This window comes from Chrysochloris asiatica, unplaced genomic scaffold, assembly GCF_000296735.1.
Source record: "Chrysochloris asiatica unplaced genomic scaffold, ChrAsi1.0 scaffold00170, whole genome shotgun sequence".
Taxonomy (NCBI): domain Eukaryota; kingdom Metazoa; phylum Chordata; class Mammalia; order Afrosoricida; family Chrysochloridae; genus Chrysochloris; species Chrysochloris asiatica.
In genome coordinates, this window is record NW_006408688.1 from 1461835 (window position 1) to 1477556 (window position 15722).

General features: G+C 36.5%; 1 protein-coding gene across 1 annotated transcript in view; it reads left to right on the forward strand.

Moving 5' to 3' along the window:
• The window catches only part of TRHDE (thyrotropin-releasing hormone degrading enzyme), a 798400-nt gene that overhangs the window by 722520 nt on the left and 60158 nt on the right, over positions 1-15722 (forward strand). Inside the window, exons 13-15 of the mRNA XM_006871614.1 lie at positions 4098-4245; positions 6661-6758; positions 7213-7320. Coding sequence (XP_006871676.1) covers positions 4098-4245; positions 6661-6758; positions 7213-7320 — 354 coding nt within the window. The remainder of the gene's footprint in view (positions 1-4097; positions 4246-6660; positions 6759-7212; positions 7321-15722) is intronic.

The window sequence follows — 15722 nt, forward strand, 5'->3', positions numbered from 1 at the left end:
TGTAGCACTTTCCTGACTTCATCCTTATTTTCTTCCACCACTTTTCGGAGTATTTGAATTTGTTTGCTTATCATTCTTCTGAATTCCTTCTCAGGCAGATCCAGAGCCTGCTCTTCTACTGGAAAGTCTGTGTCTGCTTGCAGCTCATTTGTCTCAGTTACTTTTTTCTGCTTGTGGACATGTGTTGAAATCTTTATTTGTGTTTTCTTGGACATTTTCAGCAGTTATGTGGGTTTTTAATGCTTAAATGGTGTATGTTGCTTTGTTGTTAAGCTTACTGAGCGTCTACTGGTGGATATGACCTGGAGATAGGATTTCCTTTTCACGTGTAATGCCTACCAGCTGCTTTTGGCTCTTGTGCAGATGGTGAGGTATTACAGGGTATGCTTGTAGCTTGACTATATGAGCACAATTTCTGTCTCTTCTTGGGTAAGGTAGGAGGAGAAAGTTCTAAACCCTGGGAAAAGAATGAGGCCAAAGGACCAAAGTCAGAATCAATATAAAAGCAGAGACACAAACCACCAATCAAAAACAAAAATAAAATTGTGATTGACTGTCAACTGGCCTTTGCTGTGCAGGCAGGGATAAAGGAGCCCCACCCATGTCAAATTTGGGGCTGGGTCCCAGAATCAGACATCATAAGAAGCAGCCTGTTGGTTTCGTCTCTGTGCTGTTGGAAAACTGTGGGTGCAATACTGGGCCCTTTTGTGGGTGTGCTCCCACCTGTCTGAAGGCATCTGGGCTGGGCAGTGAGGGTGTGATTGGCGTGAAGAAGAAAGATACATGAAAAATGAAAAGTGAAAGATGAAAAATCGACAACACCTCTCCCTCCAGATGCGCAGCTCCACAACTTCTAGTGCTAAGTCACTGCCTCTGCTTGGCTGTGGCCCTGCCTTCTGACCTCAGGACCTCTGGCTGCAGGGATAATTCAGCTGGGATCTATTCAGAAATCACCATATTTTGTTTCCACAGGCAGAATTTTCCACATGGTGCCCAGACCATTAAACAAGATCCAAAACTCCACAGCTGTTCTGTGGACCGCTCTTTGTCTGCTTTTTTTGGGCTTTAGCAGAGGAGTTTTGGCTATATGTCTCTGCTTACCCGCCTCCAAACTGGAAGTCTTACTCTCTTTTTAAGTTCTCATTTCTTTCCATACATTCTTAATTTTGTAATGAAACCAAACATCCCCTTGTCCAATTAAGTGTAACCACATAATTTAATCCAGTAATTTTAAATACAAATGTATTGTCAATTTTTGACTAGCAATTATATTACTCACAGAAGATTTGTTATTAAATAGTACCCATTCATTTATAGAAATGAAGCCCAATAAATTTAATTAACACAGTAAAAAATAAGTATAAAAGTATTGCTACTAGGTTTCCAGTACATACATGCACAGGCTTCTTTAAAACAAAACATGTTTAAACGTATCTTTGCAATCATTGTTGAATGGCTCCAAACTAGTTCTCTCAGTAGCACAATTATCTTAGTCTAATTAAAGTGTCTTCAAGAAGAAGGATACTTTTATGACATGGGGGGAAAAGGATATTGAGATCAGGGTTAATTTCAATTTTTTCACAAGATTCAAGTAGATATCTTCCCAAATCACTGAAGCTTTGTAGTAAGTCTATGGGTATGCTGCCACACCTAAAACAACAGTTTTTAGCTGAAGCAAGCATTTTAAGATAGGTCAGGAAGACCTGAAAAATGAATCAAGATTGGGAAGACTTTAAACCTCAGTGAATGAAGAATCTGTGGCTGAGGTCAGAAACTGGTGGAAGAAGACTGTACAATGATTATTGATGTGTTAGCTACTGGTGTCAGGATTTCATATGGTTTGGTATTTTCATTTTTAAGTGAGTAGAAAAAGAGGTAGATCGCCATTGAGAAGGATTGGCCAAGTGACAACATCAATGGACTCAAGCATGGCAACAGTAGTGAGGTTGGCCCAGGATCAGGCAGTGTTTCGTTCTGCTGTGCATAAGGTCGCTATGAGTTGACACCGACTTGATGGCACCTAACAACAACAACAATCTTGGTCACAGTAAGCTTTGGCCAAATGGATGCCAAAAACATTGTGCAAATCAAAGCTAGATCATAGTGACTAATCTTTCCATCAGTCTTTTAAGCAAGATCAAAGCTAATGAAGACTATTTTGTGGAATGAATGACTCTTGGGTTTACCAATACCATCTAGAGAACAAGTTCCAATCATAACAGGGGCTTCCCAGGGGATCTGCTGAGCCAGTTAAATTCAAGACAGAGAGATCAACTTAGAAGGTTATGGTGACTGTTTTTTTTTAGATTCAAAAGGGATAATCTTGATATGTTTAAAATATATATATATCTTTTTCATTGAGTATAAAACATGCACCTGAAAAAACTTTTAAGTGCATTATTGAAATGCTACTCTAGATGAAGTTGCTTATTATTGTTGTCAAGGTTTAATTCCATGCAATTTATACAAGGATATAGAAAAGAAAAACTCCTCAAGAACCATGGCACATATCTAGTCACAGTATAAATCACAAGCTTTAAGAAATGTTGAAATTATATGGGAATATGGAATTATTCTAAGGAGCTCTGGTAGTGTAGTGGTTACAAATCAGGCTGTGAACCACATGGTCATCAGTTCGAAACTACCAGCTGCTCCTCAGGAGAAAGATGAGGCTTTCTGCTCCCGTAAAGATTTACAGCATCGAAAACCCTGTACAGGGTTGCTATGAGTTAGAACCGACTCCATGGCACATAATCAATCAATCAACGGAGTTATTCTAACTATTCTTATTTGCTGTATTTGGTCTTATACAACAACTGTAACTAAAATTATCAAGTGACACTTTTTTAATTCAAAGAAAGCTAAAGCACGTTCTTTAAAATTCGTTTTTATTATGAACATTATAAACAGAGTTTTACATTAATATTTGTTTATACAATAACTCTTGCTTATCACCATTGAGTATGAATTTTCTTAAAATAACCTGGGAGCTTTATTTGAAATGAAGATAAGAAAAGCTTTGCTCCTTTCCTGTCCACCTTTCCACAAAGTAAAAAGACAGATTCTTTTGGTCTTGGGATGTTCTATAAAACAATAATATGAAATACAGGTTTGAGGGAGACAACTAGGCTTTGGTGGTTTTCTTATGTCCCTAGTTTCTTGTGTTAAAAGTCTACATTAAGTTGATTGTCACTTTTTAAATTCTGTAAAATGTATAGTGTGACTACATATAATGAAGGCATCAAAGAGTAAGACCATCTTTTAATATATTATGAATTGTCATTTATATTGCTTTTGTTTTAGAAGCATTTTGTATGCAATCTGTTGGAGAGTAGAGATAGCTTTTGAGGCATTGTATTTTTGGCTGTTAAAATATGGCTGACATATATTCAGATAAGTTTTAAAAGATACATTTTCATTTCTTCCAAGTAATCTAACAATGATTTCCAAAGTAGAATGCTATCTTATTTACAAATAAAATAATCAAAATGAAAGAATCTTAACATTTTTGTTATTTGAACACTCTTAAAATCTATCTCTGATTTTTATAAATGTATTAGAAAACAGTATTTGATTTTGTTGTTTAAACAGCCTTGAAAATTTATTATAAGATAACACAGTCAAAACTGAGATGCTGCTTTAATTTTTATGTCCTTTTAAAATCAATCTGTATTAAATCATTACACGGAGTAACATGAAAATCAAAGAAAATACATTGAGAAGTTAAAAGTTCAAATCAATAATCAATTATTTCCAATTATTTGTGACCACTAAAGAGTTGCTGTGTTGGAAAATAGCAAAGATTGATTTTATTCAAACTCCATATTTCTTTCCTTTTAAAAAATATGCATTCTAATATTTTTGTGTTTGTGCAAATTTTTAACTCTCTAACTCTGTATATATTAAGAAGCATTAGTACCTTAAATAGGAATATATTTAAAAGGTAATTAATTTTATTTTTAAGCAGTGAGTATGACTTCTTTATACTGTGATGAATCATACTTTTTGTCTTTTATTTGCATAAGGAAAATCTCCATTTTTGCATCATCATGTATCCTTTATGCATATAATTAACATTAAATTCTTTATCTATGCAGAGCTGGTTATTTGCCTCAGAATATTCCCCTGGAGATTATCAGATACCTATCTGAGGAAAAGGATTTTCTTCCTTGGCATGCTGCTAGCCGGGCTCTTTATCCTTTGGATAAATTACTGGACCGCATGGAGAACTACAATGTCTTCAATGTAATCATATGTATTCTCTTCTTTCTTACTTTCATAACTACATTTTATTATTTACTATAAGAAACTGATCCTAAATTATTTTGTTGTTGTTGTTGTGTTAAGTGTCATTGAGTTGGCTCAGACTCATAGCAACCCTGTATAAGGTTTCCAAGGAGCAGCTGGTGAACTTGAACTAATGACCTTGTGGTTCAAACCAACCTTGCAGTCCAACACATTAACCCGCAGGTGCCACACCTGGGCTCCTTCTTATTTGTGTGATCACTTTTGTTCTTTTTTTTTTTTTTTTTTCTGTTCCTCACTAATGAAAATTATTTGATAAAAAAATTTAATACAAGCTACCTTTTATTCTTGCCTCAGAGTGTCAATTAAGCTTACATGTTTCAGAATTTAAGAACAAATATATATGGCAAATCCTTAAAGGTCAAACTTACTTCCCAATGCTTAAAGGACTCTGTTTTCACAAAAGACTTAACCTGGGTAGAGGGATCTTAGAGATCTTAAAAGAATATAGACATTTGAGTAAAGATTCTTAATCATTATTTTTATCCAAAAGGCCATAGTGAATTCAGTTCACTTCCTTAATTAACAAGGATAAGATCAACATTGAAACAAAAGTCCATTCATAATTGGGTCCAAGGGGATACAGGAGAGCAAACAGCAGATAATCCAAATAGACATGAAGACATGACAAACATTCCAACATGTTACCTGACCAGATTTCCTAAACCTGAAGCCTGGTAAACCAAAAGCACTTCCACCACTAACTAATCTACTTTAATGATCATTTGGAATAATATTAGGATTGTTGTTCCTGTTAAGTGCTGTCTGTTGAGTTAGTTCTCACTCATAGAGACCCTGTATAGGGTTTTCAAGGAGCAGAGGGTGAATTTGAATAGTCAACCCTGTGGTTCAAACTGACCTTGAAGTCCAGTGCATTATTCCACAGTGCCACACCAAGTATTGTTAATGAACTTTTGACTTTCTAAATTAATAAATTCTTATTAATAGCAAGACTTTGCATATAAGAACATGTTTCTCTGCTTTCTGCTATTTTGCTCACCATTTTCTGTCCCTCAGTTATTTTGAATCTGTCCTATATCTTATAAAATTATTCTATTTCTTAAGACTTATTGATTGTATTTATCTATACATTCATAAACTAGATAGCCAGAGCATAGAATCTGGTGATTAATGCCATCAAAATATCTGACAACCATTAAGATTTCTTATTTCTTTCTTGTCCTAATCTAAGATGAAAACACCTATTGTAAAGATTTTTAAAATAAAAGTCAAAAGAACTACTACTAGCGTTTCAGTTCATACGTGCTTTGCTTTATTCCAAACAAAACATGTTTAAACGTGTCTCTGAAGTCAGTGGATGGCTGCACAAAAGTTCTTTTGGTAATGCATTTGTCTTAGTCACATGTGGGTGCCTTAAAACATCAAGTGACTATTCATTATTAGTTTTGTCTAAGCTTTTATAACAGACACACAAATGAATGTATCATTTCAGTTATAGTATAGATTTTGTTCATTACAGCAAAACTTACTATACTTTATTTACTTCTTAACACAAACACAGTTTAATATTAAAGATTTTTAAAGTAAAACACATTTTTGTGTATTTTTACTTTACAATCATATCAGATACCTCCTTTTTGGTAAAAGTTAAGAATGTTTTTCATTGTAATTTCAGTGCTTTCATTGCTTTGATAAAATTCAGGGACCACATTAAATGAGGCGAGTATATTATTTATTGCTGCTGATATTTAAATATTATCAGTGGAGGTATGTAAATGTATACTGGAGAATCCCGTGTACATCAATTCAGCAATCCTAGGTTACGCCTGCATGATAGTTTTAGTTTAAATACGTTCTGTTGACATAAATTATATAAGTGCTATATGCTTACTTTTATAAACTGTATCTGACATTCTTTGTTGTTATGTGCCTTCGAGTCAGTTCTGATCTTGTATAGGGTTTCCAAGAAGCCACTTGTGAGTTTGAACTGCCAATCGTGTAGTTCACAGCCCAGTGCTGATCCTACAGCTCCATACCTGTAGGATCTGACATTACTTTATACATATGAATTGATGGATATTATTATCAATATGCTTCAGTTTTCTTGTTTTGTTCTAAACATTATCATCGAAAATATTTGATATCATAAATTGCTTAGCTGTTTAATAGGAAGAGTAGACATCTATCATTTCAGTAGTATTATATCTGTATTTTCTATATTTGAAGTACTAGGTTAAATAAAACCATATTAGCAATTTACTGTGCTTATAATTTTACTGATATTTGAAAGGAGCTACGTTAAAAAGCAATTTCAATTTTATTATGCAATTTTAATTCTCAGCATGGAGAGGTTTAAAATTGACTTTATCTTTCTGTCCCCCTGCCCCCATTTAGGAATATATTTTAAAGCAAGTTGCAACAACATACATCAAGCTTGGATGGCCGAAAAATAATTTTAATGGATCCCTTGCTCAAGCATCCTACCAACATGAGTACTGTATTATTTTCTTGTTCTTTTCTCTTCCCCCAGGGCTATGCAATAGAATATGATTAATACAATTCTGACTTTAGAAGCACGAGACCATCTTTCTTTCATTCTTTATCTTTCATTCCTCTTTTCTGGGAAGGCTATTGCTGTGTAGCACTACCTGACACCAAAAACAAAGGCATTCTTGCCATGCTTAATATATGATCTGCCTTAAATGGGGATGTTGAGATCTGAACCCATGGCCCTTACTATAGCATTGAATCCAGAGCAGGTTTAGTATTTGTAGCTTTCTCTCAGCCTAATTGTCTCTTAATCAGCAGTATAATAGTTCAGTATCTAAAGAATATTTTCATATTAATTATTTACTAACCACCTATTTATTTAATATGTATCCTGACTTTTTCAGAATATTAAAGCTGCTTTTTCATTTTCTTTTCCTCCCTTTTAATGATATCTAGAGAGCTACGTAGAGAAGTTATAATGCTGGCATGTAGTTTTGGTAATAAGCACTGTCACCAACAGGCATCAACACTTATATCCGATTGGATCTCCAGCAACAGGAACAGGTAAGTTGATACAAGTTCTGTGTTTCTCATATACTTTAAAACTGCATTGAGATTTTCAGTAGTTGCATTCCACTTATTAATTGTTGAAGTATTTTGTTGTTGTTGAGACATGCCATCAAGATGGTTCTGACTCATAGAGACCCTGTATAGGGTTTCCAAGAAGTGACTGGTAGATTTGAACCACCGATCTTATTGCTGAAATTGACCTTGCAGTCTAGCACATTATCCTGCAGTGCCACACCTGTCGAAGTAGAGGGGGGAAAGAAACCACTATGAAACATTATTTCAGGTTCACAGCTTAAGAGACCACAGCATGAGAGCAACAATATATTTATCTTTGGAATAGTTCATCAAGTATTAGGCTAACTTTCTTAACTTACACCCTTTATCTTCATATATGAGGGTTAATCAAAAGTATTACTACTAGAATTCCAGTTCAAACATGCACAGATTTATTCCAAACAAAACATGTTTAAACATGACTGTGGAATCAGTGGATAGCTGCGCACAAGCTCTTTCAATCATACACTTGTCTTAGTCTCATTTGGGTGCCTTAAAAAAATCCAGTCAAAACTAACTTTCAAGAGGATCTTCTGGGCCAGTTAAATTCAAAGCATAGAGTTTAACTCAGAAGGTTATGGCAATTGTTTCTTGAGATCCTAAGGTGTAATCTTGATAGTTTTTCTCAAAGAACACAGGATGATCAAAGGGGCTTATTATCAAGCTGTTTGAAGAAATTGAAAACTGCATTGGTGAAAAAACACCAGGAACATTTTACTGAGGAATTTTTTTCACCATCATATCAGTTCACCTAATCATTGTGTGTGACACTGTGGGCTAATGTATTAGACTGCAAAGTTGTCTGTGGTTCAAGCTCACCAGCTGCTCCTTGGAAACCCTATACAGGGTCGCTATGGGTCGGAATCAACTCGAGGCCACTTAACAATAACAATCACTCTTCAAGAGGTTAGCGAGGACTGTTCTGTGAGAAGTTTGTTAGGAAAACTTACCCCTCCACTCTACAGTGCTGATTCTTCCCCCTTCAGTTTTTGTCGCTGTTATTCCCCAGTCTCAAAGAACATTGAAAAGGATAATGGTTCCATTTCCTTGAGGATATAGAAACTGTTGTTTTGAAAAGGGATTAATTGAAGAGCACAAAATTCTTTGGAGAATGGTTGTGGCTGTTGTGTTTTTAAGTGCCTTGGAGTAGATTCCAACTCATAGCCACTCTGTATAGGGTTCCTGAGGAGCAGTTGGTAAGTTTGAACCTCCAGCCTTGCAGTTCAAATGGCTTTGCAGTCTGGTGCATTAACCCACAGTGCCACACTATATTAACCAGGAGTCCTGGTGTGGCACTGTGGGCTAATGCGTCAGACTGCAAACTTGTTTGAACTGCAAGGTAGGGGTCAAGCTCACCAGCTGCTCCTTGAAAACTCTATAGAGGGTCGCTATGGGTCGGAATCGACTCGACGGCACTTAACAACAACAAAGTCTATCAACCTAGATAAAGGGTGTATCAAGAAACAATAGCTTCACAGTTTGACATTTTTGTTTGATTGCAGTTTCTATTACTTTGTAGCAATACTTTTTGAAATACAGTCATGTAAGGTGCCAGCTTGTTTCAAGTTTTAGTAATTCTGCCGTTAGCCCCTGAGAACAAAATATTTAAATTTAGGTCAAACCATTAAGGGCTTTTTGTAAAAGTTGTACTGTTTAAAAACAAAAACAAAACTATTTTGTTTATATTATAAACAAAATAGTATAAAAAATGTTAATGTTTTCAAAGGTAAAATTTAAAAGGTTGTAAAAGGAAATCTTTACTCTCTCAGTGACCCTTGGCAGTGACCTTGAACTTGTATCTTATCTAGAAATTTCACAATACCCTAGTATAATAATATGTATTTTGAGGTTAAAATTATTTAATATAATTACTGTTAATAAATGCTAAATGTCGACTGTTAATATTAATGAAAGGAATACCAGACACACAAAAAGACTAAAATCATTTATCTTCTGACTATAGTTTTTCAAACTTTCATAAGGAGATATTATATTTGCAAGAACGTCCATGGGACATTTCTTTTTAAACATTGGACAATAAATACACATAGTTCCCTCCAGTACTTTCCCCCTGTGCATAACAAATTTCAGGTGGGAAGGAAGATGAGGTCAGGAGAAATTTGTAGAGTTGAGGCATTTTAATCATCCCAATGGGTGTGCAACCTACTATGGAACAAATTGGTATTGGTTTGATCAAGAGTTACTTGTATTCAAAAGTAGTATCTAAGTGGCTGTAGATCAAAGGGTAGCTATTCTGTTTAAAAGCTCACTGAGGGAAATCTTTCATTGAAACATATAGCAATTTGTCAAAATATTTCACTTCCTATAGTCTTTTTCTGTTTGCCTTTTAAGTTAATTGTTTTTAGTGTTTTACTATGCGAAGAATGGGAAAAAAATCATTGTTTTTTCTCAGTTGATCTATCATATACTTGGTAACAGTGAATAAATCTTTGTGTGGCACCATAGGATCTGTGCTGGACTGTGAACCACAAGGTCAGCAGCTCAAACAACTCTGCTACCCTTTGGGAAACCTATACAAGGTGGCTATGAGTCGGAATTGACTCGACAGCACTTAACAACAACAACATTCTTGTCTAGCACTAACAGATACCCTGATTTTTTTTTTTTTTTAATTCTCCTATTGATTATCCTTTTGGTTAAGTATCTGAAAACTGTTATATTTGACCTTAAAATGTTAAATGAAGTTTTTGTTCTTATTTTTTACTGTCCTTTGATTCAAACCCCATATTATTAAGTTATGAAAGCTTATCTAGAAAACCATATATGAAGAAAGCAAATTTTCATTTAAAAGACAGGATAGAAATAAAAGATCAAACGATATGCCCAAGGAGATGTAGCAACTTGCCTCTTGAATAGAGAGAAGTTAAAGCAACTGGAAGTAAGCAGGAAATAAAAAAGCTAGAAACAAAATTTCAAAAATCATCTTGAGATGATAAAATAAAGTATAATAATGAGACGTAAAAATACTTGGAGTTAGAAAACCCAAAGGATAGAACATGCTCAGCATTTTTCAAGCTGAAAGAGCTGAAGAAAAAAAAAAATCAAGTCTCAGGTTGTAATGTTCAAGGATTCAAAATATTGAATGATGCAGTAAGCATAAAAGGAATAAAGAAGGAATACACAGACTCATTGTACCAAAAAAAAAAAAAAAAAACTGGTCAATGTTCAATCATTTCAAGAGGTAACAGGTGCTCAAGCGCTGATGGTATTGAAGGAAGAAATCCAAGCTGCACTGGAGGCACTAACAAAAAACACAGCTCCAGGAATTACTGAAACACAAGTTGAAATGTTTGAATTAACTGATGCAGCACTGAAGGTGCTCATTCACCTATGCCAAGATATTTGGAGGGCAGCTTCCTAGCCAAATAATTGGAAGAAATCCATATTTTAACCCATTCTAAAGAAAGATGAGCCAACGGAATGCAGAAATTAATGAAATTAATGTTACATGCCAGTAAAATTTTGCTGAAAATAATTCAAAACAGTTGCAGCAGTACATCAACAAAGGCCTGCCTGAAATTCAAGTCAGAATCAAAGGAGAACATGGAATGAATGATGCCATCATTGCTGATGTTAGGTGAATTTTACTGAAAAGAGAGAATAGAAGAAGGATGTTTATTTGTCCTCTATTGTTTATGCAAAGGTGTTTGACTGCCTAGATCATAATAAACTATGGATAAGAATGCAAAGAATGGGTATTCCAGAACACTTCTTTGTTCACATGAGGAACCTGCCCATAGACCAAGAGACAGTTTTCAAACAGAACAAGGAGATACTGAATGGTTTAATATCAGGAAAGTGTGTGCCAGGGTTGTACCCTTTCACTATACTTAATTCAACCTATGCTGACCAAATAATTTGAAAAGCTGTTTTATATGATGAAGAATGTGCCATCAAGATTGGAAGAAGAGTCATTAATAACCTGAATTATGCAAGTGACATAACCTTGCTTGCTGCAAGCAAAGAGGACTTAAAATACTTACCTTTGAAGATCAAAGACTATATAATCTTCAATATGGATGGCAACTCAGTGTAATAAAATGAAAATCCTCATAACTGGATCAATAAATAACAGCATGATAATTGGAGAAGAGATTGAAGTTATCAATGACTTCATTTTGCTTGGATCCATAATCAACATTCATATGGAAGCAGCAGTCAAGAAATTAAAGAATGTATTGCATTAGGTAAATCGGCTGCAAAACATTTCTTTAAAGTTTTAAAGAGTGAAGATGTTAGGTTGAGGTCTAAAATGCACCTGACCCAACCCATGATATTTTCAATTGCCTCATATGTATGTGAAATGTGGACAAAGAAAAAGGAAGACCATAGAAGAATTGATGCATTTGAATTATGATGTTAACAAAGAATATTAAAAGTACTATGTTGTTGTTGTTGTTGTTGTTAAGTGCCGTCGAGTCGGTTCCGACCCATAGCGACCCTGTACAGGGTTTCCGAGGCTGTAAATCTTTACGGGAGCAGAATGCCTCATCTTTCTCCCACGGAGTGGCTGGTAGTTTCGAACTGCTGGCCTTAAGGTTCACAGCCATAATTAGGTTATATGCTGTGGAGTTGGTTTCCACTCATAGCAACCCTTTATAGAGTTTCTGAGGCTGTAAATCTTTATAGAAGCAGAAAGCCTCATCTTTCTCCCACAAAACAGCTGGTAGTTTCAAACTGGTGAGCTTGAGGTTAGCAGCTCAACTTGTAACCAATATACTTTCAGAGCTCCTTGGTTCCATGGTGGTGGTAGTGTGCTGTTGAGTCAGTTTAGACTCAGCAATCCTGCAAAGAATTTCGAAGACTGTAAATCTTTACTGAAGCAGAAAGCCTTATCTTTCTCCTGCAGAACAGCTGGTAGTTTCAAACTGCCAACTTTGAGGTTAGCAGCCCAACTTGTAACCACTATGCTACCAAAGCTCCTTGGTACCATGTTGTTGTTGTTAAGTGTCATCGAGTCAGTTCTGACCCACAGTGAACCTGTATAGGGTTTGTGAGGAGCAGCTGGTGGGTTTGAACCACCGACCTCACAGTTTAAACAGCTTTACAGTCTGGCACATTAACCCATAGCACTACACCAGGACTGTCGTCACACCAGGACTGCCCCAAATACAAAGAAATCTGTCTTGGATGAAGTACAGAATGTTCCTTAGATGTGAGAATGGTGAGACTTTGTTTCTTGCACTTTGCACATGTTGTCTAGAGTGATCAGTCCCTGGAGAATTAAGATGAATTGACACAGTGACAGCAACAATGGGCTCAAATTTGAAAATTATTAGTGTGATGCAGGACGAAGTAATGTTTTGTTCAGAATTCCTTGTACATTGGATGTCTATGAGTAGAAACCAACTGATGACACCTAACAACAAGAAGCATGAGACAGGATGTTAACACAAAGAAGGGTGACTTAACTTCTTTGGAGGAATAATATTTTAACTTATAAGAGTAAATCAGAGGAGAAAAACAAGATGGTGGATTGGGTGGAAGTGCAGTGAGGAGCTCCATCAGCAACAACACAGAATACTGGACCAGGCAGGCTCAGGGGATGGTTCTAGAACTCAGAACCACTTATAAAGGAATGTTTAGAAAGTGGGAAGGCTTACAGCCAGTAGAATGTGTAGCAAAAGCAAGAAATCCAATGCTTTCTAATCCAAGGTGCTTAGCTGCTCCCAGAGCCACCCTCTTGGGTGACATTGAACCAGGGAAGGATCAGAGCAGCCAGGGATGCCTGACAGAACCAAAGAGATAAAGCTGTGGACATTATTTTTTCTTATCTGTTTATTGGCCTCCCACTGTCTGCGCACCTCCATTCTTGTGACTAGAAGGGGTGCCTGAGCAAGTGAACATTCCACCCCCACCCTCAGAGAGTTCTACTACGCATGCACACAGATACCCTTGAAATATAAAGTGACAGTTTCCACTTAAAACCAAACAGCAGTGCAAATCGGCCACAGCCAGCCCTGAACTGTTTATCACTAGGAAAAAGGCCTGAATGGGGACTGTGGAGTGGGACAGGCAGACTAAAAAGGAAACAGGCTGAAAATTAAGTCCTGAGTTACGTCATAACAACCAACAGTGGCATCTCAAAAATTTTCAGGAAAAAGAGTGAAAATGGAAGCCCTCCTGATCACATCTACCTAGAGGCAATCAGAAAACAAAACAAAACAAAACAAAACTCACACACATCTAAGTTTTTAAGTCCATAGCGAACCACTGAATATGCCCCCAAAACAAAAATAGATGACCATATCAGCACATGTCCAGAAACAAGATAAAGTGACTGAGGCAAATGAGCTAGAGGTAAACCTACACTCCATACTAGAAAGAGGGGAGGCTTTGGAAATGCCTAAGAAGAAATTCAGAAAAATGATGTAAAATGTATCAAAACACTTTACAATGGAGTTGAGAAAAATAAGGAAGAAGTCAGGAAAGAGCTACAGGAATAATCAAATAAGATAGATAGAGCATTGGAAATAATTCAAAACCTACAGAAAGAGATCCAAACTATTAATAATAGAATATCAGAAATGGACAATACACTGAAAGGGCAAAGGAATAGAATTGAAGAGATAGAAGCCAGAACTAGTGAGCTAGAAGATAAATCTCTCAATACCACTAAGATAGAAGAACAAACAGAAAAAATGATTTAAAAAATCTGAAGATCTAAGATTCATGTTAGATAACATGAAGAGGAATAACTTAAGATTTATTAGCATTCCAGAACAGGAAGAATCACACAAATCAACAGACGAGCTAGTTGAAGAACTTCTGGAAGAAAATTTCCCTAACATCCTGAAAAGTGAAAAGATAAGCATCCAAGAGGCTCAATGAACCCCAGGAAGGATAGACTCTAAAAGAAAATCACAAAGACATATAATAATCAAGCTTTCCAAAATCAAAGATAAGGACAGAATCCTGAAAGCAGCTAGGGAAAAGAGAAATGTAACATACAAAGGCAAGCAGATCAACTAAGCTTGGATTTCTCAACAGAAACCATGCAGGCAAGAAGGCAATGGGGAGACATATATAAAACCCTGAAAGAAAAATACTGCCGACGAAGAATCCTTTGCCCAGCAAAGCTGTCAATCAAATCTGATGATGTAATCAAAACATTCCAGGATAAACAGGAGCTAAGGGATTTTGCCAAAGCCAACCCTGCTATGAAAAACATCCTAAAGGGTGTTCTGTGGACTGAGAACCAACAAGGATAGACAACAACCAGAGATTGTTGTGTACATGGCAGCATCACCCGGAAGTCAATAGACAAATGGAAGGGTAGAGAACAGAACAAAAAACTATAAGAACAAATTCAGAGGATCTATGATCAAAACAATTACAATGTGAAAGAAGGTAAACACAGAAGAACAGAGATGTACGTGGTGCAAAGGTCAGGTAAATTACAGGATAAAATAGACTCTCTTAAATGGAGGGAAAAATTAAAGGAATATAAGGTAACTACAATGGTGGGGTTGGAGTGGGGGTTTTGGGGGTAAGGGAGAGAGACAACGATAGAGCACAGGGTAAAGGCAGAAGAGCAAGAAGGTGGAAGAACAAGGTAGATAGGGGAACACTGATACAGGTTTGAATGGGCTAAGTGAGACAGGTAAACAGTGATGCCTGCTTAACTTTGGAACAATATGGCTCAATGATACAGAGATCTAGGCATAGTTTGAAGAGGGGAAGTAATACTAAGACGCTTGACATGGTTTCCCTTGCCTACTATTGCAAAATAGACACTTGAGTGGGACAGAAAGGAATGTCAGGAAGCATAATTACAGAAAACTTGTAAGCCTGTCTTTAGCCTATAACTGATTGGAATACCTAAAAGCAGTTCTAGAACCTGCCCAGTGAAACAGGCCTCTTGTGGAGCCTTTGCAGAGTATAGGACATAAGGTGGAATCCTGAGTCCCATTCAGAACCTTCTCAGGTAGGAAATTCCCACTAAAAAGGACAAGCAGACCAACCTGGAACAGCTAGAGCAACAGAAGATGCATCTTCAAAGACAGATCATCAGGAAAAACCCCAAACAATAATGTCAGCATGACTGGCTACTGAAAAAATCAGAAAACTGTTCGCCATGAAGCCATCAAGGCAAACAAACAAGTTCCTTCAGGACAAACCCCTACATGAGACTGAAACTCAAAGGGAACATATGAGCAGGCATGTAAGCTTGCTGGCAAGCACGTTGGTCTACTGGTGAGTGGAAGAGGGGGAAAGGCAGCAATGAAGAAATGGGAGGAGTTCAACCATGGTCCATTGATAGCCGTTGACCTGGAGATGAGAGAGAGAAGAGGGAGGGCTGCTGGTTCAATGTGAGGTGA